General features: G+C 41.1%; 1 protein-coding gene across 1 annotated transcript in view; it reads right to left on the bottom strand.

Annotated features, from left to right (window-relative positions):
* The window catches only part of SNAP47 (synaptosome associated protein 47), a 109,436-nt gene continuing 88,419 nt past the window's right edge, over window positions 4,984-26,000 (bottom strand). The window contains 2 exon segments of the mRNA XM_021083339.1: window positions 4,984-8,815; window positions 8,817-8,905. Coding sequence (XP_020938998.1) covers window positions 8,773-8,815; window positions 8,817-8,905 — 132 coding nt within the window. The 3' untranslated portion in view covers window positions 4,984-8,772.

Here is a 26,000-nt window from a genome sequence, read left to right as displayed (position 1 = left end):
AGTTTGCAGCCAGGACAGGTGATGGTGAGACCCTACTCCTTCCTATAAGGTCTGATAAGAGTGAAGGGCTGAGTTAACAGGGAGACCCCACCCATGCTGATGTTCCCTGTGCTAGGCATTGTGATGAGGGAGAACTGAGCAAACAGGAGTGGAACTCTGAGTAGCCTAAGGCTAACACGCTTACTTCATAGGACCCAGAGGTCAGAGCTGGCTTGAACAAGATGCAATGGTATCTTTCCTCATTACCTGTATACTCCTGCAAGAACACAAAACAAGTGAGGCTCCAGGCTCAGGTACCTCCTGATTTTGAGTTAAGCTGGAGGGATTAGGAAACCAAGTATCCCAGAGAACATATCGCTGCTTCCTGAGCTATTGCTCTAGCCTGTTCTGTGGCCCTCCTGTGTTGAGGTAATGTACTACATACACAAGCCAATTGGAAAGAAAGGTGGCTTGTGAGTTTAGAGGTGGCTACTGCTTTCAAAAGAAACCTGTTTTCTATGAGACGGGACATAAATGGGTGGGTTCGGATCTGTAGTCAATATCTGCACTCTAAGTGACGCTGGCTTATCCAGATCATGCCCCATGACCTAGAACACTTTTCCTTCTCCTCACACTCTATTTCCAGAGGGCAAGCTCCTGTTGGGGAGTCAGGATCTCAGCAGCCCCTAGAGGCTTGTGTGCTGACCCTGCGTGGTTGTTAAATGTTTGTTGCTTTGCTGGTAAGAAGGGCAAACATCAATCTCATGAATATTTTCTCAGGTCAGTCTCCCAAAGCAACAGAAATAAGAGCAAAAATAAACCAATGGGATCTAATCAAACTGAAAAGCTTTTGCACAGCAAAGGAAACCGAAAAGAAACCAAAAAGACAACTTACAGAATGTGAGAAAATAGTTTCAAATGATGCAACGGACAAGGGCTTAATCTCTAGAATACACAAGCAACTTATACAACTCAACAGCAAAAAAGCCAACAACCCAATGGAAAAATGGGCAAAATACCTGAATAGACATTTCTCCAAAGAAGATATACAGATGGCCAACAAGCACATGAAAAAATGCTTAACATCCCTGATTCTTAGAGAAATGCAAATCAAAACTACCATGAGATACCACCTCACACCAGTCAGAATGGCCATCATTAATAAGTCCACAAATAACAGGTGCTGGAGGGGTTGTGGAGAAAAGGGAACCCTCCTGCACTGCTGGTGGGAATGTAAGCTGGTACAGCCACTATGGAGAACAGTATGGAGGTACCTTAGAAATCTGTACATAGAACTTCCATATGACCCAGCAATCCCACTCTTGGGCAAGTATCCAGACAAAACTTTCCTTGAAAAGGACACATACCCCTGCATGTTCATTGCAGCTCTATTCACAATAGCCAAGACATGGAAACAACTCAAATGTCCATCAACAGAAGATTGGATTAGGAAGATGTGGTATATATACACAATGGAATACTACTTAGCCATAAAAAAGAATGACATAATACCATTTGCAGCAACATGGATGGAAATAGAGACTCTCATACTGAGTGAAGTAAGTCAGGAAGAGAAAGACAAATACCATATGATATCACTTTTAACTGGAATCTAATATACAGCACAAATGAAACTTTCCACAGAAAAGAAAATCATGCACTTGGAGAATGGACTTGTGGCTGCCTGGGGGGAGAGGGAGGGAGTGGGAGGGGCTGGGAGCTTGGGTTAACGGATGCAAACTATATTGCTCTTGGAATGGATTTACAATGAGATCCTGCTGGGTAGCACTGAGAACTATGTCTAGATACTTACATTGCAACGCGACAATGAGAGGAAAAATTATGTATGCATGTATGTGTAACTTGGTCCCCATGCTGAACAGTGGGAAAGAATGAATGAATAAATAAATAAATAAGGGTAAACAGAGCTCCCCTCTGGTGAGCTTCTGTGAACACTCAGAGAAAGGCCAGCACACATGAGCAAATCCAAATGTTTGATTCCCAGTTGAACCATTAACTGGGCATTTGGGAATGGGATTCCCAAGTCTTGCCCTCTGACCCATTCCCATCATCTTCATTCCTAGTCTTCATTCCCAAGAGGTGCATCTCAATGCTGCCATCATATTAGGAAACAAATTGCCCTCTAGAGTGTCACTTCCATTGGAAATGTAGCCCAAAATCTAAACAGCTACATCCAAAGGACTTCATGAGAGTGTGCATTCTCTGCATGTCTTCACCTTCCATGGTATGGAAGCTCAATGGCTGTACCTCACCCCTTGTTCTTTCCAAGGAATGTGCCCCTGCCCACAGAGCCTCAAAAAGGGCCAGCCTCATTAACCTCTTAGCACCAGCTCCATGGGCCAGGCATGGGAAAAGAACAGCCACCACTGGCGGGAAGGGGCATCCTAGGAGTGTTGCCCTGGAGGTCCCATGAGCAGCAGCCTTGGGATGTCTTCACATCCCGGGACACCTGTGAAGCCCTGACTCTCCGTGTATAACTGTTTTTCTGCACTCTGCCCTTTATTCCTTCTGGGGAACATGCCCCTTTCCCTAACCCTCCGACTTCAGAAGAGATAGGTGGGGGGAAATAAGTTGCCTGTTCCCTAGTTTACATTTCCATCCCCAGGGTGAAAGAAAGGGTTAGAGAAATAGGAGATGAGAGTAAAATCTAGAAATCCCTGAAGAACAAGTGCTGCTTCAGACCTGGTGGGAGAACATGCTGGACAGTTAGTGCGGCACCAGTGCACCCCAGGACAGTAGCCACTCATGAAGGGATGGCCTGCTACAGCTTCAGGACATGGCTGTCTTACCCCAGTGTGAGCCCAGGATGTGTGAGGCAGATTCACAGAGAACAGCTTTGACTCTGCTCCTGCTCATGGGTCCCCACCACTGCAGCCCAGGTATCCTCACCTGGACACTGCAGGAGGTCCCTGAATAGCTCTCTGGGCTTGGCAAATAGCTCCTGTTGTCTTTGAATCAGGCCTTCCCCACTCTGTGTCTGCTGGTCTGGTCACTGAGGAAGCTGAGGGATGAGGCTGAACAGGACCACCCTTGCCTTCAGACTAGCTGGAGGACCAACCCTGTGGTTTTTACTTTCAAAATGCATCAGGGAAATTAACCTCTTGGGAAAAGCCACCACTGTTCTCAATTTCCAGATGGGTGCCAAAAGCTTGAGATACTACGTGGGTATAGAAATCAGTTGCAAATGTGAAAACTGACTACAATTTGCATGTATTTCAAGTTTTATTCAAACACAGCTAATAATTAAACTGGAGGGAAGAGGCTCCTCACAGGTGAGGCCACTGCAGCCTTGGACGTGCCTGCTTGTGGTGTGGTCTCATGCCATGGTTGACTCCCCAACCAACACAACTGCCTTCAAGATGGCCTTTCCTCAAACCACAAATGAAACCAAAGCCCCAACGCCAACTGACTGCATATAGTTGAGAGTTCTGTGGTATTTGAAAATGCCTCAAGGCTTGATTTTTGTTTTTTCCTTTCTCCTAAAATTTGTGTGTGTGCTGATGTGGGGCCTCCAGATTTGGGGCTTGTGAAAACCAGCACCTGTCATTTCCCATCTCACCCCCGCCCCCACTGTCTCCCTTTTCTGCCTTTAAAAAGAAGAGGACTGACTTTGCACAATCAAGGCAGGCTTTGAAGCCCTGAACAGCTGAGCAGTCAGTAAATGCGGCTGGGTCTCCCAGTCTGTGTCCAGTATTTTTGCTGTGAACATCTTTGCTGCAAGCAGTATGGTAGCAGGACTAATTGGATGTAAGGCAATTTTGCCATAAAAGATAGAGTAATTCACAAGTCTTTGAGAGCATTAACTATCAATTCTTTAGCTAATTTAGATTTGACAGCTTGTTTTCTAATGCTTTCTTCACTAAACTTATCATGTAATATTAGAAGTTTGAGGGAAAAGAATCAAAGACCTCCTATTTCCCCCCAAAAGAAATGGTTATGTGATTCTGATGAGTATAAGTTTCTTGAAAATGGTGAAAAATTTTTTGCTATTTGATAGTGGAGTAGATGATGTAGGCAGAATTTTGGTATTTGGCAAAGAATCCAGCTTAGATGATTTGGTGAAATATAAGGATTGACGGGACATGTAATGGAACATTTAAATGTAATCCATACATGTACTATCACTTATACACAATAAATAAATAGGATTCTTTATCTGTTCATCTTACTTCCAGAAAAACCTGAAGATTTAACAGATTTTTTTACATCATAAAGAACTTATACCTGATGCTGATTATATATTATATACCTGATACTGATAGACTTTGAGAAAGGAAGTATCATCACTTTCTCTAAGGTACTCAAATACAACTATAACCATGAATCTGTACACATTTTACTTGTAGTCAAATATTTTTTGTCTTTTCATTTTTCACAGTAAAATCTTTGAAGGTTTGTCATTAATTTTTCATACTTCATTATGTCTTTTACATTTTGTTCTTTTTAATCTTACAGCAAAAATACCTAGAACCCTCCTAGCTGCACCCTAGACTCACCATTGACCACCAGCAGCAGTGCCATGTGAAGGGCTCAGGACAGGCTTGAGTTTGGGAAGTGAGTTGCCCTCCAGGACAGACAGTGCTGGACAACTTTGAGGTGAAACCTCAAAAGGAACACACTCACCTGGACAGATGGCTGCAGCCTCTGCAAAGCCCTGTAGCCTGTTCTCCTATAGCCTGCAAGCTAGGGACATGTCTGAATTTTCAAATGGTTAAAAGAAGAGCTGACATACTCCATGAAGATGTGGGTTCAATCTCTCGCCTCAGTGAGTTAAGGATCTGGTGTTGCCTCACGATGTGGCGTAAGATACAGAAGTGGATCCAGTGTTGCCATGGCTGTGGTGTAGGCCTTAGCTCCAAAATGGTCCCTAGCCAGAGAACTTCCATATGCAGCAGGTATGGCCATAAAGAGAAAAAAAAAATGGTTGAAGGAAAAAAAAAAAACAAGAGTAACATTTTGGGACACATGAAATAAATGAAATTCTGTGATTAGCACTGGTAGTTTTATTGGAATATAGCACGTCCATTTGTTCACAAGTCCAGACTGCCTTCATTTAATAGCAGACCTGAGACATTTAACAGATACCACATGGCTGGGATGAGGATTTTCTACTTAGCCTTTATAGAAAAGTCTGCTGACATCTGCCCTAAACAAACAAAGAATCAGCTATTTTTGATGAAATGTTTCATTTCAGTTCAGTATTGGTCTCACAGCTGCATTGGATATGGATCTTGTATTTTGCCCACATTTATGAGTGTAAAACTGAGTTCAAAGCATTATGTGTTTTAGGAAGTGCAAATACCTTATAGGGTGACAACAAACTAGCGTAATCTATTTCCTCAGTCACAGGTTAAAAGGAAATCAGATTTTTGTGCTAGAATAAAGCACATGCATGAGCTTGAATGCACACACAAACTCAATGTCAATGTTAGAGGACGCTCTCCACATCAGGAAAGTAGAAAACAAGACACAATATGTTGTGATCCAAAACTAGCAATAATGATGACAATGGGCTCAGTGTATTCTTCCTGCCACTACAGAGGTCTACTACTCACCTGATGAGATCCATTTAGTTCCCGCCATCATGGCACTTAACCTGGGCTGCCAGAGGATGGCAGAGAGATCACTGGCCTACCTGCTCATCTCCTTCCCCTGGTACTGACTGCTTCTAGAAGCATGACAATGTTTGTTCCCTTCATGACCTTCCTGTGTCCAAACTGTGGAAGCAGAGCCAATGTACCAAAAGTTGGGGAGCAGTGGGAAGTGGAATGAGTGCACTTGGGGTGGAGATCAGTATGTTGCGGGAGTTAGTGCCTGGTTTTACAGGGTTTTTGGCAATTTTGTTTCGGCCTTGGTGACTAACAGTTTGGCAGATGGATTTTCTAATATTAGAAGGGGTTAGGGTGAAAAAAGTTAACTCTGGGGCCAGAGTTAAAAAAATAGCAGAAAATGGTGCTTGATGCCCCCCTCCTCTTAATACTATAAGTTCCACATAAACAGACCATAGTGTCTATCAAGTTAATTATTCATGGGAGAGTGAAGGCCTGGAGAATAATCTTCTAATGGTACAATGTCTCTGAACCACACACCTTCATGCCCAGAGTGTCTGAGATTTATGCATCCCCCAGTGACAGATAAAGAAAGGGTGAGGCCAGAGACCTCAGGATTCACCAGCAGAATCCTGGCCCTCTGCTTTTCAGAGGCCTGTGAGCAGCCAAGATGTGTGCAGCCCTGAGGCCACATGAGTGCTGGGTGGTATGTGTTTTCAGGACAAGCAGATGTCAGGTGGTCAATGTAGGCTGAGCTGGGAACTCCTGAGCAGTGCCCATCTGGATTTAGAACAGCATCATGAGTGGACAGACTCACTTTCATCCAGCTACTCAGGGCTCTCCAGCACCAGATGTAAAAGAGAGCGGGTCTGATGGTAGTACATTACCTGGCTTGTGGATCTTGCCCTGCCTACTCATTAGAAACATTTGGGAGTGTGTATACCCACAGAAATTCTGACTGAGGGCATGGGTCAGGGCATGTGAGTGCATCTGTTTGTATTTTCTTAGTCCTTGGCATGATGAGCCAGTGTGTGGCTATGATGAGAACCACGTACCCCACCTCGAGGGAACTTGCTCTTCGTGGGCTGCTTTAGAAGCTACCAGTGTCAGGATACTGCCCACTTGCACTTGCCCTGTGCACAGGACATGAGCTGCCTTCCCTCCACACCACTCCAAGCTCCATGAGGGCAAGATCTAGCTGCTGCTACTCATAACACTCCTTGTTGACACATCTTCACATCTGCTGTGCCCTCCCTGAACTCTCTATCATTGAGCACAAGAAGAAGGGGCTGCACGGCTCAGCTCCCCTGGGATGGGCACAAACTCCAAGGAGCTCTATCATTTCATGTGCTGGAAAGGTCAGAGCAACTGCTCAAATGCCTTGCATTAGAGTGAGAAACCTTTAAGAATAGGCCAACTTCTTATTCTGGAAGTTAGTAAGTACAAACCAAATAAGATAAATAGAGACCAGGAATATAATTTACTAAATTAAAAAAGAAAAGAATTGGAAGACCTTTATGACATTACTTTCTAGAAGTGCTACTTTCCATGTTTCTTTGTAATGGGTCAGCTTCCACAATGCTGGGCATCAGAGGTGACTCCAAATTCATGCCCACTGGGAACCTTAGAATGTGACCTTATCTGGAGATGAGGTCTTTGTAGATATCATCAAGGTAAGGATCTTGAGATGAATGACTCTGGATTAGGGTGGGCCTCAATCCAATAACAGATCCTTATAAGAGAAAGCAGAGGGAGATTTGAGACACAGAGACACAGGAGAGGGCCACATGACAATGAGGGCAGAGATTAGGATATGTGGCCATAAGCCCAGTGATACCTAGAGGCACCATCAGCTAGAAGTGGCAGGAAATCTTCCCCCTAGAGTCTACAGAAGGAGCACAGCCTTCCCAACTGTGATCCTGCAATGCTGGCATCCAGACTGAGAAGAGTGCATTCCTACTGTTTAGCCCCCTGTTTGTGTACTTCACAGGGCAGCCAAAAGACTAACACTGCACCTGTGAATTAATTCTTAAAACCATCCAGAACTCATAATATAAGGTGGAGTGGTGCAACACGGCAGCATAGGGCTTGTGGAGCCATCTCAGGAGGGCTGTAGGAAAGGCACTTCAAATAGCATTTCTACAAGGTTTCTACGAGCCTCTCTGTGCAACGTTTTTGGGATGCTATTTCAAAGCAGTCTGGAGGTGGCCCGTTGTGAAAGGTGAGGAGGTAACCCAATTCTCTATTTTCTCCTTGTCTTCCCATGACGGGCTCTCCCAGGACACACTAAGATGCCCAAACCAAGAAAAAGTAGCATCAATGCTGACTCAAAAATATTCTAAAACTAGCATTTTTCTTTTGTTCTGGATAGAAATGGGGCAGAAAAGGCAAAAATGAAACACTTTTAAAATAGGACAGTGTTTAGTCAAACATGAAAAATGTACTATTTTTGTGTTTGACTAAAAACTGGGCAGTAAGAATTTTGGGTGTTTATAGGATGACTTCAAGGTGTACTAGACTCTTAGCTTTGGTGAGAATTACATACAACCAAAAGAAAGTGACTGTCACCAGAGAAAAATGGAACAAAGTGAAGGTAGTGGGCTGTGCTGAGCAGCCCACATAGGAGGCAGGCTCAGGCCTGAATGTAGTCGAGGCAGGAGAAGAGATTTTGCTGATAGTGTTCAGATGGTAGAGTCAGAATCAGTATTTTCTTTCATAGAGATTTAAATTATACTTTTATGCTTATCAAGAATGGAGATAAGATGAAAATGCAACTAGTTGTACATTCCCGGAGAACTGGGATTATGACCATGCAAGTGGTCCCTGCATGCTGGGTGTAGCCACCCTGCTGCAAGGTAAGACTACCTACTGCGTGGCCAATTCAATAAAACTCAGCCCATATTTGAGGCATATGTGCTCCTGACTCCCCAAGCAGTCCAAGAGGACCCTGAGGGGAAGCAGCTCCTTTATTTGCAGGCAGAACTACTCTCCTGTAGCCACCTTCAGCTCCCTACAGGGCAATCCTTGGTAGCAGCACAATCTTCCAGGCTCCACAGCCTTCACAGAATCCCTTCGTCCTGAGGCAGCTATGCACCCCCTGGGGAGGGCCCTTGGAATAAATTCTTGGGGTCTTCATATTAGAAAGCATGCAGGGATTGAGAACAATGTACTTTAGAGAAGTGATTCTTGTCAAAGTGGTCACTTCTGTGCTTTTTGTGTCCTTCTAAGTCAGTTTTTTCATTCGTTGATTATGCTTGTCAATGTTAGGCTGTCCGGTCCACAGCTGCAGTGATGCCATCCAAGGCCTCATCCTGTCTCTCTAGCTCTGTCTTGGCATCCAAGGCAAGATCCTTTAGCTCCTCAGATCTGCAGAAAGCACAAATGATAGGAGGGGTTGCCTTTCCTATTACTCTCAAAACAGCAATATTTCATCATTTTTACATGCTCAAGAAATGGTGTGAGTTAATGGTGATGATGAACACTCTAAGCACAGAACCTGGTTTGCGTCTCAGCTATGGCACATCCTGGCACTTTTAGCAAGATAGAGTGTTAGATGATGTATTTGCTCTCTAGCTGTGCTCTAGGCCACAGGCAAGGAGACGACCACACAGACCTAGGAAGATGTACCCTAGGGCACTGTTGTTTCCAGACCACAGTTTGCTGTTTTATCAACACTGACAGCCTTGCTAGGAATTTACCACAACCATGTGGAATTCTTTGCAAACAGTGCAGGGTGGCTGGCACAGGGCAGAACCAGGATCTGGAGCCTACAACTCAGATTTGGTTCCAGCTCTCAGCCAATCACTGTTTTTATTACCTATCTGCACCAGAGTACTAACTGCAGACTAAAGCTGAAAAAAAATTTAAAAGAAAAGCAAAATCCCTTTTTCTATAGTTAAAATTGCACTTACAAATGCAAAGGCTGAACAAACATACACAAATAATACCAAGGATTGCTTGAAGATCAGTTACATACAAATATGGTACCGTAAGTGCACCCCTCATACTTGTATAATTCATATATTTTCATAACTAAGAGCAGCATTTATCATAATTCTATTTGAGACTAATTGCATTGTGAAATTATTTAACTATACCAAAATTTAATATCTCAAGCTGAAAAGAAATAAATGATTAAGAGAAATCTTACTGACACTACTTGCAATAAATGTTATACTCTCTTCTTTTAGGAAAAGTTTCAGATCATGGTTAGTCACAAAAAGGAACTAAAGAAATTATTATTAAACAGCCTTGGTGTCCCTTTACTAACCTCCCAGTAGCAACCTGCTTACAGATCTATTTCAAGGTCCTTTATACATGAGGATGGAAATTAGAGTGAACAGACTGAGTGACCACTTCAAGGACTCCAGGCACAATCATATTATCTATCATGCTCCACACTGAAATCACCGTCACCCCTACAGATCTCACAAATGACATAGCAAGAAAGCTCTAGATTCCACAGGTGGCCTGGACAATCTTGGCAGTGCTATACCTAGGAAAGGGAGTAAACTGCATCCCATGTGGTGTTTCAGAAGGCATGACAGTACTTGTGTGTCAAAAGAAGCAGCTCTGTGTTTAGAATCAAAAGGAATGCCTGACCACTTGGCCTACCACCTGCCTCGGAGAATTGCTTTGTCTGATTAACAAGAAACAGAATAAATGCAGGAAGATGGCCAGGAGGATAATAAGTCAACTCCATCCCAAGAATGGTGAGGCTCAAATGAGATCACAAATGTGAACAAGCTGTGAAAACTACTAATGCTATGTAAGTGCTTGACGCCAAGTCTTAAAAACTCAGGCGAGAGCCAGCAGTGCACCCTGCTTTCTGGAGGGGAAATGGGAGATGAGGCGAGCTGAGGTCATCCATAGTTACACACAAGTTAGTGACAGAGGCAGATCTACCCCCACACTTCTCTTCAAATAAAGCATCATCACTGGATCTTCATCATGAGAAAGAAGCATAAATCCTGATTCAAGCTAGCAGTCTCAGACACGGTCTTTTTGCACCTCTGGAGCTGGTGAGAACTCCATCAGTTGATCCTTGAAAAACTGGAAGGAGCTCTGGAAAGTATACTGTGGTCAGTCAGCCTCTGAGGGGATGCTGGATGACCAATACAGGAGTCTTTTCCATCTCTCATTTTATTGATCTCCATACCGGCTGAGGCCGCAGACACATAAAAAAAGTCACCACTCCACCATGTAGGCAGGTCTTCTATGCTGTTTTTCTCTGGTCAACTATTCCTTCCTCATTACCTCCATTTTAGTATGATAATGAGGCCATTCTACCAGGAACTTGTAAAAAATGTCCCCTAGAGATTAGCTTATGCCACACACCTGCATCTGATCTGATACCCTCGAGGTATAGATGAATATCAGGCAGCACAGATGCTGTGTGACCTCTTTTGCAATCTTGATGTACTTTCAATCATATCAAATGGGTCAGTTCATTTCTTTTCTTAATAAGATTTTATTTTTCTTTATACTATTTACATGTTCTGTCATTTTGCGTACGCAAATACCATTATAATACATCATTGGTGGTTGTATATATATATATATCTTTCCTCACATTATCCTCTATCATTTCCTTCACAAGTGATAAATAGTTCCCTTCTATACAGCAATCTCATGGCAATTATTTTCAGCTGAAATGTCTTTCCGACCACTTTCTCATATAGCTGATGGTGGAGACTGCTTCAGAGCAGCATGGTCCCTTTGTGGACAGTCATCTTGTTTGTTCTGTAATAAGTTACTAGAAATAGGAAATAATTTAGAGATAAAATCTTCAAAATCCAATTAATGCTGTCAACAGCATCTGATATACTGTATGGCTTGTCATCTTTCTTTCTCACCCAATTTCTACACTTGAAGAGAAAGTAAAACTGGGGTTAAATATATGTATATGAAATTTTTTTTTGTTTTTCATACCCAATTTTCCTAAATAAGGATAGGATTATGACTCCTGCAATGTGCCTTAATATTCTCTATTAACCCTTAATCTAACTTTGTTCACAAACAAGCAAAGGAGTGGGCGACTGCTTGATTCAGGTCCGCTCCAGTGCATCCTAAGACTACTGCATGGACACAGATGTCATGGCAATGACTCAGTCACATCACTGAGACAGAAAGAAATTGCATAAGACCCTTAAAAATTGCATAATGGTTCTTACCAGGGATCAGCAGTCCATTCACACACCCAAGTGAAGCCAAGCCCCAGAATCTGCACCAGTTCTTATAGTCCTGAGCTACTATGGCAGGATGTCTAGTATAAGAAGAGCCACCCTTGTAATTTCAAATTTTCTAATACTCAAATTAGTATTTTTTTAAAAAAAGTAAAAAGCACAATTAATTTCATAACATATCTTACTTAAATCAATCAACCCCAAATTATCATTTTAACATGAAGTCAATAAATAATTATAATGAGATATTTCATATTATTTTTAAAAAATGAAGTACTAGCAAGCTAGTATGAATGTTATACTATTATACATTCATCTTGGACCAATGCAGTTTTTTGTTTTTTTTTTGCCCCACCCATGGTATGTGGAAATTTCCAGGCCAATATCAAATCTGTACCAGCACAATACAACCACTGCAGTGACATGCCAGATCCTTAACCACTGAGCCACAAGGAACTCCAGACCAACTGCTTTTTAAGTGCTCGTACCACTGTACCAGTGCTACTGTGCCAGGTAGCATAGACCATATTGCCACACAAACTCTTCCATCAAATGCCACTTTGTGTGACTGACCCTGTGTGTCCTACACTTCCATGCCATCTTTCTCTAGAGCATGAATCAACCGCCTTTTTCTCAGTCTAAAATGAAACATTGGCAAAAGAAAGAAACCTATACTCCTAAGTCTATACTTAATAGCACATACAACTCTTATTTTGTGAGAAAGAACAGCTTACATGCTTACAAAAATTGAACATTTTACTGAGTGTATAGTTCAAATAAAGGTTGTTCCTATTGAATTTTATTGGAAAAAGTTCCACTGAGATGATGGCCTTAAATATAGCACTCATTCTATGCAGCTGTTGAGACCCTTGGTTGGTCTGCTAAAACTGCACTTGAAATTAATTAATACTTCAAAAATACAAGCAAGATCTTTACAGTTATTAAGTGTGCAAAGAAAATAACTGAGTAAACCTTCAAACCAGTAGTATCTCTGAATATTGGTCCAGTGTCTTTTTCATTTAGAAAGGGACTGAAGTAATTAAATGGCATCATGTGCATTCCATATAACATGAGATGGAAAGAATGGAGACTATGAAGTCTGGCCAAACCTTAAAACAGTTGTTATTTCTGTGGCCAGGATGACAAGCTGTCTAGTCATCAATGTATGATGCTGCCAGCCTCTGGAAACCAACTGCCTCTTATATGAGCCTTCACTGGCTCTGAGTCAAAAGCTAGGTCAAAATGACTCTTCTCAAGTCTCTCCTCCACTAAATATAAACTCAGTAGCCAGCCATCTTTCTAGCCACATTAGTACCTACACAGAAATTACCTGATTATGAGTACCTTGAGTTTTATTTTTCTTTCATTTTTAAATTTTAATTTTTATTATTATTAAAGTATAGTTGATTAACAATGTTCTTCAGTTCTGCTGTACAGAAAAGTGACCCAATCATACACTTTTCCCTGTGCTGTACATACACTAGGCCCCACTGCCCAATAATTCAAATATAACAGTTTGCATTCAAAAACCCCAAATACCCATCTATCCCACTCCCTCCACTTTCCCACTAGAAGTCCTATGGAAAACAGTATGGAGGTACCTCAAAAAACTAAATATGAACTACCATCTGATCCAGTGATCCCACTGCTGGGCACCTATCTGGACAACCTTTCATTCAAAAAGATACATGCATCCCTATGTTCACTGCAGCACTATTCACAATATTTACAGCATGGAAACAACCTAAATATCCATCAACAGATGAATGGATTAAGAAGATTGTACATATATGCAATGGAATATTACTCAGCTATAAAAAAGACAACCTAATGTGATTTGCAGGAGCATGGATGGAACTAGAGATTTCACACTAAGTGAAGTAAGTCAGAAAGAAAAAGACCAATATCTATGATATCACTTATCTGTGGAGTCTAAAATATGGAACAGGAGTTCCTGTATGGCGCAGTGGAAACAATCCGACAGGGTTGTAGGTTCGATCCCTAGCCTTGCTTAGTGGGTTAAGGATTCGGCGTTGCCTTGAGCTATGTGTAGGTCACAGATGCAGATCGGATCTGGTGTTGATGTGGCTGTGGCATAGGCCTGCAGCTGTAGCTCTGATTCAACTCCTAGCCTGGAACCTCCATATGCCATGGGTGTGGTCCTAAAAAGCAATAATAATCATAGTAAAATAAAAAATTAAATAAAAATAAAACATGGAACAGATGATCCTATCTAAAAAAAAAAAAAGAGATCATGGCCAAAGAGAGTACATTGAGTTTTAAAAGAAATTAACTTTTATAAAATCCAAAGAAACACACAGTGCATACAAGTACAAGCAAGACATAAAAACACACATGCTAGTACCCTCCAGGAACAACATCTTGAGAAAAACCACACACACACACACACACACACACAATCCGTGCTCTTCAGCTCAAGAGTCACAGGTGCTCAACAAAGCCGGTACAGGAGGCTTGGTTCCCCACAGGCAGGATGCTGGACTCACTCACCAGCATTAGTAACTTGGAAGAGGGACAGCAGAGATGACTCAGCAGGAAGTGGAGGCACCACATGGTCCCCAGGACACAGCAGAAGTTACTGTCCTCTTTGGAAGAGGAGGACCTGCTTTGGCTACATGCTATGGTGACCTCCATCTCTCCAATGCCACAGACCTCAGAACAGTGGCAGAGACACTGTCTGGCTGATACAACAGCAGATATGGAGACAGTTTAGCCTTCTAACCATTTCCATGATGTTTATAAAAACAGGAAATATATTATGCAAAAACTGCTCATCCAATAGTGTAGGTTCACTTACCAAAACAGATGTATGCCTCACATCGGCTATCAAAGTGTGAAGTCTGGGAATCAGAGCCCCCAAGCTCTGCTAGTAGCTGTGCTCAAGCAGGCCCTGAAGTGTCTAGGCTCGTGCTTTCACTGTGTAACTGCAGCAATGGAAGTATACAGCACACACAAGTATGGCCTTAACACTTCTAAACCATCAATAACATGCCAGTTGTTGCCTGAATTTATAGTCTGAAAAAATAAAGTTTTTTGCTCACTTCATGGTAAAACTCCAGGTTTTAGAGTATTAGTATATTAAGCACCTAAAATAAGTTTAGTATTAGCTAGACGTCTGTCCTGATCTTTTTATTATTAAGCTGACCCACTGAAAACTACATTTTCTTGCAGTGAGAAACTAACAACCATTTAAGAATAGTACTGGATAAATCAAGCTGTCTGCAATTCTACCAGTTGAGGCCATTAATATGCTATGGAGAAGGTAAAGAGGGAAAAATTGGCTTCCTCTCAACCAAAGCTCTGGAGGTTGTAAAGAATATTCTAGGCTACAAACTGTCATATTTAGCATTCACAGACCACCCCACAACCCACCCTGTCTCCTCTGTTACATTCCTTGAGGCCCTGAAGGTGATCTGTGGATGAACAGGGCAGCACAGGGTTTTTTTTAAGGAGTCCTCTTATGTGCTCCCCTCCTCATGATACCCTCTCAGTCAACGGAAAGAGGAGCTAAGCACAAACCTGCCTTATGCACCAGGGTTGTGTCGGTATAGCAAGACTCTGAGAGCTTAGACTTCAAGGATCTGTCAGCCCTAATTTGAATCTGATAACTGGCCTCTAGTTACAAATGGTCCTGATGGCACAGATGGCCCCTCTTACTCAAGGTCTGGACAGGGAAGCACAAGGAGTACCTCCTGGACTAGAGAGGTCCTGGGAACCAACCTGCTATCAGACCATAAGCAGAGCTTCCCATGGTGAGAGCAATGGAATTCCTACCCAAGTGAAGTGCTCAATAAACCGAAGGTTCATCTTATATGTGGAAGTAAATGCCTCAGTGGGACATTCTCATAATATGAAACAAACAAAAGAATGCATGGAGTATGGGCTCTTCAGAGTTGACTGGGTCACATCCAGTTGGGGTCCTACTGATAGATTTATATAGAACTCGCTATGTGCCAGAACTCTGCTCCATACAGTACAGAGCTCATCTTATCCTTACTTCATCCCCAAGCAATCTTTGAGGAAGGACCTTGTTCTGTAAAATGTGACAGTAACACTTTTCCAAAAAAATGTGCAGCTTGCTGAAGGCCATATGGCTAACATGGCTATTGCCCAACAGAAGCCATGTTTCCAAGAACCAGTCCCCAACCCTCATGCTGCAAATGAGATAATCAGACCTATTCTGCTCAAGGTCATATAGCCTCCCAACATTATGTTCATGCATTCAGTCCAATTTCACACTTAAAAATTGCACAAAACTGACTTCCTATTCTGAACAAAAAACCACCTAATACCTGTTAACTATTTTTAAAACTTAATAAAAAGATGTCAGTAATGGATAAACATCCAGATAGATCAGTAAGGAAAGAGAAGACTTGAACAACACTATAGACCAGCTGCACCCAACAGACATACATGGAATACTCCACCTCAATCAGTAGAATACAAATTCTTTTCAAGTACACATGGGAAAACTCCAGGAAAGACCATCTAGTAGACACAAAACAAGCTTTAAACTTAAGATTAAGGTAATAGAAAGTACCTTTTCTGGTCACAGTGGAAAGACATGGAAATCTGGACAGCTAAAAAAATTCACAGATATGTAGAAATCAAACAACACACTCTTCAAAACCAGTGGGTCAAAGAGGGAAATTAATAAATTCACTGAGACAAATGAAACAAAACACAACATACTAAAATACCAGCAAGCTGAATCCAAGTAGGATTTATCTCAGAATACAAGGGTAGTTCAGCACTGGAAAATCAATTAATGTAATATACTACATTAGAACAAAGAGGATAAACCCCACATAATCAACTCAATTGACTCAACTGATAAAGAAATGGCAATGACAAAACCCAACATCCTTTCATGATAAAAACTCAGAAACTAGGAAAGAAAGAACTTGAACATGATAAAAGGCACTTGTGAAAAATTCAGCTAATAGCATACAGAACGAAGAAAGATGGAAAGCTTTCTTCCTAAGATCAGGGAAAGACAAGAATGCTACTTTCATCACTGCTACACAGTACTGCTATGCACTGGAAGTCCTAAATAAAGCAATAAGTGAAGAAAAAGAAACAAAAGGCATTCAAATTGGAAAGGAAGAAGAAATTATCTCTATTTGACCTGATCCTATATATAGAATATTCCTGAAGAATCTACAAGAAAACTTAGAGAACTAATTAACGAATTTAACAGTTATAGGATACAAGATCGAAAATCTTCTGTTTCTATACAGCAGCAATGAAGAATCAGAAAATGAAATTTAGAAATAATCCACTTATAATAGCACTCCCAAAATAAAAATAGATTTAACCAAGGAGGTGAATGACTAAAATTATAAATCACGATGAAATAAATAAAAGACCTCCTGTGTCCCTGGACTGGAAGAGTTAAAAATGACAAGAGGCCAATACCCCTCAAAGTGACATGCAGATTCAACACAATCTGTATAAATTCCCAAAACTTTCCTCCCCCACCCCAAAATGGAAAAGCTGATTCTCAAATTCATATAGAATTGCAAGGGGCTCTGAATAGTCAAAACATCTGAAAAAGAAGAAAGAACTGAGAAACTCACAATTTCTAATTTCAAACCTGACTCAAAACTACAATAACAAAAACAGTATGGCACTGGCATAAGAACAGACATATATAGACTAATGGAATAGAATAGAGTCTTCAGATAAACTCATATATCTATGGCTAACAGATTTTTGGTAAGTGTGCGGAGTCTATTATATGGAGAAAGAATAGTCTGTTCAGTAAGTGGTGGTAGACAACTGGACATCCACATGCAACAGAATTAAGTTGGACTCTTTCCCTACTTCATATACAAAAATACAAAAATTAACTCAAAATGGATCAATGACTTTTAGAAGAAAACATAAAGGTAAAACTTCACGACCTTGGATTTGGCAATGAATTCTCAGATATGACACCAAAAGCACAAGCAAAAGAAAAGAGATAAATTACATTTCATCAGAATTCCAAACTTCTGTATATCTATTGCGTTATAAAGAATTTGATTGGCCTTTGTCTTTGGCTCCTGGGAGAGACAGTCTGAATCTTCGGAATTTTTCAAGTAACTTGTTACTGATGAGTCCCTGGGACAACATCTGGTTTATACTAATGAAGTAACTCATGGTAGACTTCTAGATAGTTTCAGGATGGAAGCTGGCTATGCTGGAAAGACCAACTATGTGATTAGAGAGTAGAAACTTTGACCTCAGGGGAGGGAAAGGAGGAAACTGGTGACCAAGTTCAGTCACATGACCAATGGATCCAGCAATCATTCCTACTAGATGAAACAATAAAAACTCTGGACACCCAAGGCTCAGTGGAAGCTACCTCATTGGTAAAATGTTAATGTGCCAGGAGGTAGATGGGCCAATCCTCTGGAGAGAGCACAGAAGCTCTGCAACTGGGACCCACACAGACTTCACCCTGTATGTCTTTTCATTTGGTTATCCCTGATTTGTATACTTTGTAACCATAACTAGAGTGCTTTCCTGAATTCTGTGAGTTGCTCTGATGAATTATCAAACCTGAAAGGGGTCTTGGGAACACCCCAAGATTTGTAACTAGTTGGTCAGAACTGCAAGTGTCTTGGGGACCCCGCTGAGGCTGGCATCTCAAGGAGGAGCAGGCACACAGGGGACTAGGACCTTTAACTTGATGGGTATGCACTAACAATGAGTAGTAGTTAGTGCCAGAACTGAAGTGCATTATACCAGTTAGGTGTTAGTGTTCAAACTGCATTAAAGGACATCGGGAAAGTCAAAAGACAACCTACAAATGGGACAATCATTTGCAAATCAGATCTGATAAAGGCTTAATATCTAGAATATATAAGGAACTCCTACAACTTAACAAACAAAAACACAAACCACACAACTAATAAATGGGAAAAGAACTCTTATAGACATTTTCTCCAAAGATGTACAGATGTCTAAGAAGCACATGAAAAGATGCTCAACATCATCAGCCATCAGGGAACTGCAAACAAAAACCACAAGGAGATACCACCTTATATCCACCAGGATAACTAGAACAATTTTTCAAAAAAGAAAATGTGTTGGCAAGGATATAAAAAAACCACAATCCTCATACACTGCTGGTAAGAATTTAAAATGGTGTAGCAGCTTATTAAAAAGATGGACATAAGAGTTATCCTATAATTGAGTAATTCCACTCTTAGGTATGTCCAAAAGAACTGAAAGCAGTAAGTCAAATATTGGTACATGAATGTGCATACAATATTCACAACAGTCAAAAGGTAAAAATAACCCGTGTCTACCAATAATGAAGAGATAAAAACGTTTTATACATATAATAGAATACTATTCACTTATAAAAAGGAAAAAAGTACTGCTTCATGTTACAAGATGGATCAGCCTTGAAAACATTATGCTAAGTGATAAGAGCTAGACACAAAAGGATTATACTTACAGGAGGTCCCTAGAACAGGCAAATAAATAGAGACAGAAGATTAGCAGTTACCAGGGATGGGGGATGGCAGAACGTGGAGTTACTGCTTCATGGAAATACAGTTTCTATTTCGGGTGATAAAAGAGCTTTGGAAATAGATAGTGGCAATAGTTGCACAACATTTGAATGTAATTAATGCTCCTGAATTTTATACTTAAAATAGTTAAAATGGCAAATTTTCATTATATATATTTTACCACAATAAAAAACAAGTCTATTCTCCTTGGCCATGATCTGCTTATGTTTTTTCAGATTGGATTAACTGTACCATATTTTAGGTTCCATAAGTAAGTGATATCATATGGTATTTGTCTTTTTCTTTCTGGCTTACTTCACTTAGTATGAGAATTCTCTAGTTCCATCCATGTTGCTGCAAATGGCATTAGTTTGTCTTTTTTCACAGCTGAGTAATATTCCACTGTATATATTTACCATGTTGTCTTAACCCATTAATCTGTTGATGGACATGTAGGTTGTTTCCATGCCTTGGCTACTGTCAATAGTGCTATGATGAACATACAGGTGCACGTATCCTTTTGAAATGAAAGTTTTGTCTGGATATATACCCAGGAGTGGGACTGCTGGATCATATGGCAGTTCTATATTTAGTTTTCTAAGGTACCTCTATACTGTTTTCCATAGTGGTTGTACCAATTTACATTCCCACCAACAGTGTAGGAGGGTTCCCTTTTCTCCACACCCTCTCCAGCATTTATTTGTAGACTTGTTAATGATGGCCATTCTGACTGGCATGAGGTGTTGCATCTCTCTAATAATTAGTGATGCTGAGCATTTTTTCATATGCCTGTTGGCCATTCGTATGTCTTCTTTTGAGAAATGTCTATTTAGGTCCTATGGCCATTTTTTTTTTTTTTGGTTTTTTTTTTTGCTATTTCTTTGGGCCACTCCCATGGCATATGGAGGTTCCCAGGCTAGGGGTCTAATCGGAGCCGTAGCCACCAGCCTACACCAGAGCCACAGCAATGCGGGATCTGAGCCGCGTCTACAACCTACACCACAGCTCATGGCAATGCCAGATCCTTAACCCAATGAGCAAGGGCAGGGACTGAACCTGCAACCTCATGGTTCCTAGTCAGATTCGTTAACCACTGCACCACAACGGGAACTCCTGATTGGGTTTTTATTCTGGTGTTGAGTTGCATGAGTTCTTTGTATATTTTGGAGATTAGGTAGGCTCTTGTCTGTTGCATCACTGGCAAAGATTTTCTCCCATTCTATAGGTTGTCTTTTCATTTTTTTAATGGTTTCCTTTGCTGTGACAAAGCTTCTGAGTTTAATTAGGTCTCATTGGTTTATTTGTGTCTTTATTGTCATTATTCTAGGAGATGGATCAAACAAGAAATAGCTGTGATTTATGTCAAAGAGTGTTCTGCCTATGTTATCCTCTAGGGGTTTTATAGTATCTGGACTTATATTGAAGTCTTTAATCCATTTGGAGTTTATTGGTGTACGGTGTTAGGTAGTGTTCCACTTCCATTCTTTCCAGTTTTCCCAGCACCATTTATTGAAGACACTATCTTTCTTCCATTGTATGTTCTTTCCTCCTTTGTCATAGATTAGTTGACCACAGATGCTTGGGTTTATTTCTGGGCTTTTTATCCTGTTCCACTGATCTATATTTGTTTTTGTGCCGGTACCATATTGTTTTGATGACTGTAGCTTTGTAGTATTGTCTAAAGTCAGGAAGCCTGATTCCTCCATTTTCGTTTTTCTTTTCAATATTGCTTTGAATATTTGAGTTCTTCTGTGTTTCCATACAAATTTTAAAATATTCTGTTCTAGTTCTGTGAAGAATATCCTTGGTAATTTGATAGGGATTGCACTGAATCTGTACATTGTCCTTAGGCAGTATTGTCATTTTGACAATATTAATTCTTCCAATCCAAGAGCATGGTTTATCTTTCCATCTGTTTGTTGTCTTTGGTTTCTTTCATCAACATCTTATAGTTTTCAGGGTATAGGTTTTTGTCTCTTTAGCTAAGTTTATTCCTAGGTATTTTTCTTTTTGATGTGATTATAAATGGGATGGTTTCTCTGATTTCTCTGATTGCTCATTGTTAGTATATAGAAATGCAATTGATTTCTGTGTATTAATTTTGGAGGCTGCAACTTTGCCAAATTCACTGAATTCTAACTGCTTTAGGTGCTTTAGATCTTTAGGGTTTTTATCATGCCATCTGCAAACAGTGATAGTTTTGTTTATTTTCCAATTTGTATTCTTTTCATTTCCTTTTCTTCTCCGATTAATGTGGCTAGGACTTCCAAAACAATGTTGAAAATATTGCAAGTGGACATCCTTGTATTGCTGCTGATCTCAGTGGAGATGCTTTCAATTCTTCACCATTGGGAATAATCTTAGCTGTGGGTTTTGCATATACAGTTTTTATTATGTTGAGGTAGCTCCCCTCTATGCCAACTCTCTGGAGAATTTTTTTTTTTTTCCAGAAATGCTGTTGAATTTTGTTAAAACCCTTTCTTCTTATTGAGGTGATCATATGGTTTTTGTTCTTCAGTTAGTTGATATGGTATATCACACTGATAGATTTGCAGACACTGAAGAATCCTTGCATCCCTGGGATAAATCTCCCTTGATCATGGTGTATGATCCTTTTAATACATATTTGGATTCAGTTTGCTAGTATTTTGTTGAGCATTTTTGCATCTATGTTCATCAGTGATATTGGTGTATAATTTTCTTTGTGGCATCCTTGTCTGGTTTGGGTATCAGGGTGATGGTGGTCTCATAGAATGAGCTCGGAAGTGCTTCTTTCTCTGCTATTTTTTGAAAGAGTTTCTGAAGAATAGGTGTTAACTCTTCTCTGAATGTTAAATAGAATTTACCTGTGTAGCCTGGACTTTTGCTTTTTGGAAGGTTTTTAATCACATTTTCAATTTCAATACTTGTGACTGGTCTATTCATATTTTCAATTTCTTCCTGGTTCAGCCTTGAGAGATTGTACCTTTGTAAGAATCTGTCCATTTCTTCTAGATTGTCCATTTTATTGGCATATAGTTGCTTATATTAGTCTCTTATGATGCTTTGTATTTCTGTGGAGTCATTTGTAATATCTCCTTTATCATTTCTAATTTTATTGATTTGAGTCCTTTTCCTTGATGAATTTGGTTAAAGGTTTATCAATTTTGTTTATCTTTTCAAAGAACCAACTTTTGGTTTCATTGATCTTCTCCTTTGTTTTCTTTGTCTCTATTTCATTTATTTCTGCTCTAATCTTTATGATTTCTTTCCTTCTGCTAATTTTGGGTTTTTCTGTTCTTCCATCTCTAATTGTTTTAGGCGTAAGGTTAGGTTGTTTATTTGAGCTTTCTCGTCTTTCTTGAGCTAAGATTGTATTGCTGTAAACTTTCCTCTCAAAACTGCTTTTGCTGTGTCCCATAGGTTTTGGGTTGTTGTATCTCCTGCTTCCAGGTAGCTCTCAGGATGGTTTCCTGTGATTCAACGTCATCAGTTGATCCCATGGTCCTTCCCTTTGTCAGGGAGGTTCTAGGGACTGCTCTCTGTGGCTGGTGGGGGGGGGAGGCACCTCTCTGTAATCACTCCCTTTGTTTTTCCAGTCTAGGGGACATTCTCTGCATCCCCAGGGGCAGGTGCTTTTCCCTAGCTGTTGCCAAAAGGCTTTCTCTGAGGTGAGGCTCTGCCTGCACCATTCTGGCAGTCCTTCCCCCTACAGGCTGAAGGTGGAATGCTCCCTGTAGCTGTTGCAGTATAAAAATGTGTGCCAGTGGGCTCCTCTCAGCTCCTTTGGCTAGGCATGCATCAAATGGTGCATCTGGTCCCCTGGTTGACTGTTGGCATGGATCACAGAACTTGTGCTTTTCCTGAGATCACTCTGCCAATCCTCCCGGCTCTTTGTGTTTCCCAGGCTGTGTGCATTGTTTCCAGGTTCACTTTGCCCCTTCACTAGGCCTTTTAGGGCTTTCCACCTGTACATTTGGCCTCTTGAAAATCCCAGGATCCTTTGTGTTGTTTCCAAGTTTGCTTTCTCCACCATCAAGATGCAGATTGCAGCTATTTGCCTGCCCACTATGCCTTCTGTAATTCCCAGGACCTTTTGAGCTATTTCTAAAATAACTTTACCAGTTCAGTGGGCTTTTCACAGCTCTCAACCTGCCCAGAAAGCCCTTTAAAGATTTCCAGGATCCTTTGCGATGCTTCCAAGATACTTTTCACCTCCCCTAGACAAATCACAGCTCTGCAACCACCCAGGAAGTCCCTCACAGATTCCCGGACATTCTGCGCTGTTTCCCAAATTACCCTCTCTACCCTAGGCAAACTGAGGCTCTGTGCCCACCTGGAAGGTCCTTGCAGAATCTCACCCCTCCATGCTGCTTCAGAAATAACTTTCTCTGCTCCCTAGGAAATCTGCAGGTCTTTGTCAGCTCAGGAATCCCCCTGCAAAATTCTGAACTATCTGTGCTGTTTTCAAAATCATCTTCGGTCCCCTAGGGAAAATGGGGCTCTCCACCCACACAAGGGGCCATCTACAATCCCTGAGCCTTCTGTGCTATTATAGCAGTTCCTGTGGTGTTCCCTGCTGGCTGGGGCTGTGCAGACTGCATTATTCCCAAGTTCTCTCCATTTACTCAAAGGGTTCCTTCCACTAGCTCCACTTTCTCTGTAGTCTTAAGGCCTGTGGGCTGCTCTGCAACTGTTGCTAGGCAGTCACTGCTCAAGGGTGAACTGGAGCTGGGGTAGTTGGGGTCCTGCAATCTGAGAGTGCTTGTGGGGTGAGGGTATAGTGACGGATCCCGCCCTTCTCTCCAGCACACCCTAACAATGGCATGTAGCCTCCAATCCAGGCTGGGATTCCTCAGCTAACAACTTCAAAAGTGGTCATTTTAGACACCAGTCCCTCCAGGTTGTCTCTGTGCAATCCTAGTTTTCCCCCAGGTAGCCAGCCCCAGCTTTCTGTCCTATTCTGGCCTCTAAAGGTGGAATTTCAGTTCCTGGCCCCTATCCGCCACCACTTATGGTTGGGAAGTACAGGGCAATGACAGTGACTGTTTGTAGAGGACCATTTCCATTTTAACTGCTTTACTCCAAATGCTGTGTTCTCCAATTCTGCAAATTTCCTCCTCTGTCTTGGCTGGTCTCCTCACTGGTGTGGGGGACTTTTCATGGTACAGAGTTTTGTTTTTCCTCCTTTTCCAGCTCCCTCCCGGGGCATGGGTTTTTCCTTTTCTTTTTTTCTTCTTTCCTTTGTCCTACCCAGTTTCATGAAAATTTTCTTTCTCTATTGTAATCCTGGGTTCTTTTGTCAGCATTCAGCAAATTTTCTGGGCAATTAGTTCCTCATATAGATGGATTTTTGATGAATTTGTAGCTGAGCCTCATGTCCTACTCCTCTACTGTCATTTCTAACCCCCATTCATAGAGTTCTGAAGGCTGTTGTGAAGAAGAGCTGATTGTCCCAGGAAATTTCAGAGGGCAGCAGTAGGAGGCAGATAAAACCACAGCAGGCATGGCTGGGCTGGGGGTGGGGTCACCATTTGTCTCTCTCTTGTCAAAGCAGTGCTCAAGATTACCAGTGACCTAGTTTAGTTAACCAACAGAACAGACAGGAAAACCATGAAGGAATATTTTAAAAAGTACAGTGTGACAATACCCTACAAATCAGTGCCCTTTTGGATGGAGAGATTAAGGCCAAGGGAGAAAAGCAGCTTTCCCAGGACTATAGAGCCCACAGGCAGGTCCAAACCAGCATCTGGATGTTAGGTTCCTAGTCCAGGGCTCATCCTAGGACACATGACCTCTTCTTCAAATATGTGTACACATCAAAAGTTACTAGGCACCTTTTCTTGGTTACCAAGAATTTTCTTATTGTTTAACATTTCAAAATGACACAGGATATAATGTCAGGAACATTTATTAATAATTTACAATTAAAGTAACATATATTTAAATAAATGGCCTAGCTCATTGCTAATATCTGGACTGGTATCAAAGCCATATATGAAAACAACAACACTCTGTGTGTCATAAATAATGAAATGAACAGTCTGAAAGAGATCCAGAAGGCAGCAAAAGACAATAAGAGAACATGAGGAGAATGGGCAAAAATCTGAAATTATCCTATTACTCCTTGCCTTGAAATCTTTAATGATTCCAAAATGCTTCCAGGACAACTGCCTGGCATGCAGGTACTGATAAGTGAGAAGGCATGTCCAGTTCTCTGTCCCCATACTTCTCCACAGAGCCCACTTCAACAAAGGTATCTGTACGCCCTCCCAGCACTGGCTTGTGGTCCTACAGGCTACCATTGTTCTTACCTATTTACTTTTGAGGGCCTACCAGTTTAGTCATCCCTTCTTCCTAAGAAGTATCAGTTCTAGAATGTACATTCCTGGAGTGCAGACTAGTTCATTGCCATAGCTGATAATTCCTGACAATTATCCCAGGATACCCATATCTGTCATCTCTCCAAACAGACAGTTACCACACTGAAGCCAGGGGTAAATAATTCACTGAATCAGACATTTATTTGGGACTGAAGAACATTTGTTAAACATAATTCTTTTACACAGATTACGTATGTAAGAAATGATAATTTTTTTTCCTGATTAGGAAGGGAGATAGATGAATTAGGACGAACTTAAATACCTAGGAACAAAGTACATGGAAAAAAATGTACCATAATGGTGGAGTTACTGAAGATGAAATGTATCCTATAATTTCTAAAAAAAAAAAAAAAAGAAAAAAAGAATATCTTCTCATAA

The sequence above is a fragment of the Sus scrofa genome, chromosome 2 (assembly GCF_000003025.6).
Source record: "Sus scrofa isolate TJ Tabasco breed Duroc chromosome 2, Sscrofa11.1, whole genome shotgun sequence".
In the NCBI taxonomy this organism is placed as follows: Eukaryota; Metazoa; Chordata; class Mammalia; order Artiodactyla; family Suidae; genus Sus; species Sus scrofa.
Note: the sequence above shows the minus strand (reverse complement) of the source record. Positions and strands in the feature narration are given on the sequence as shown.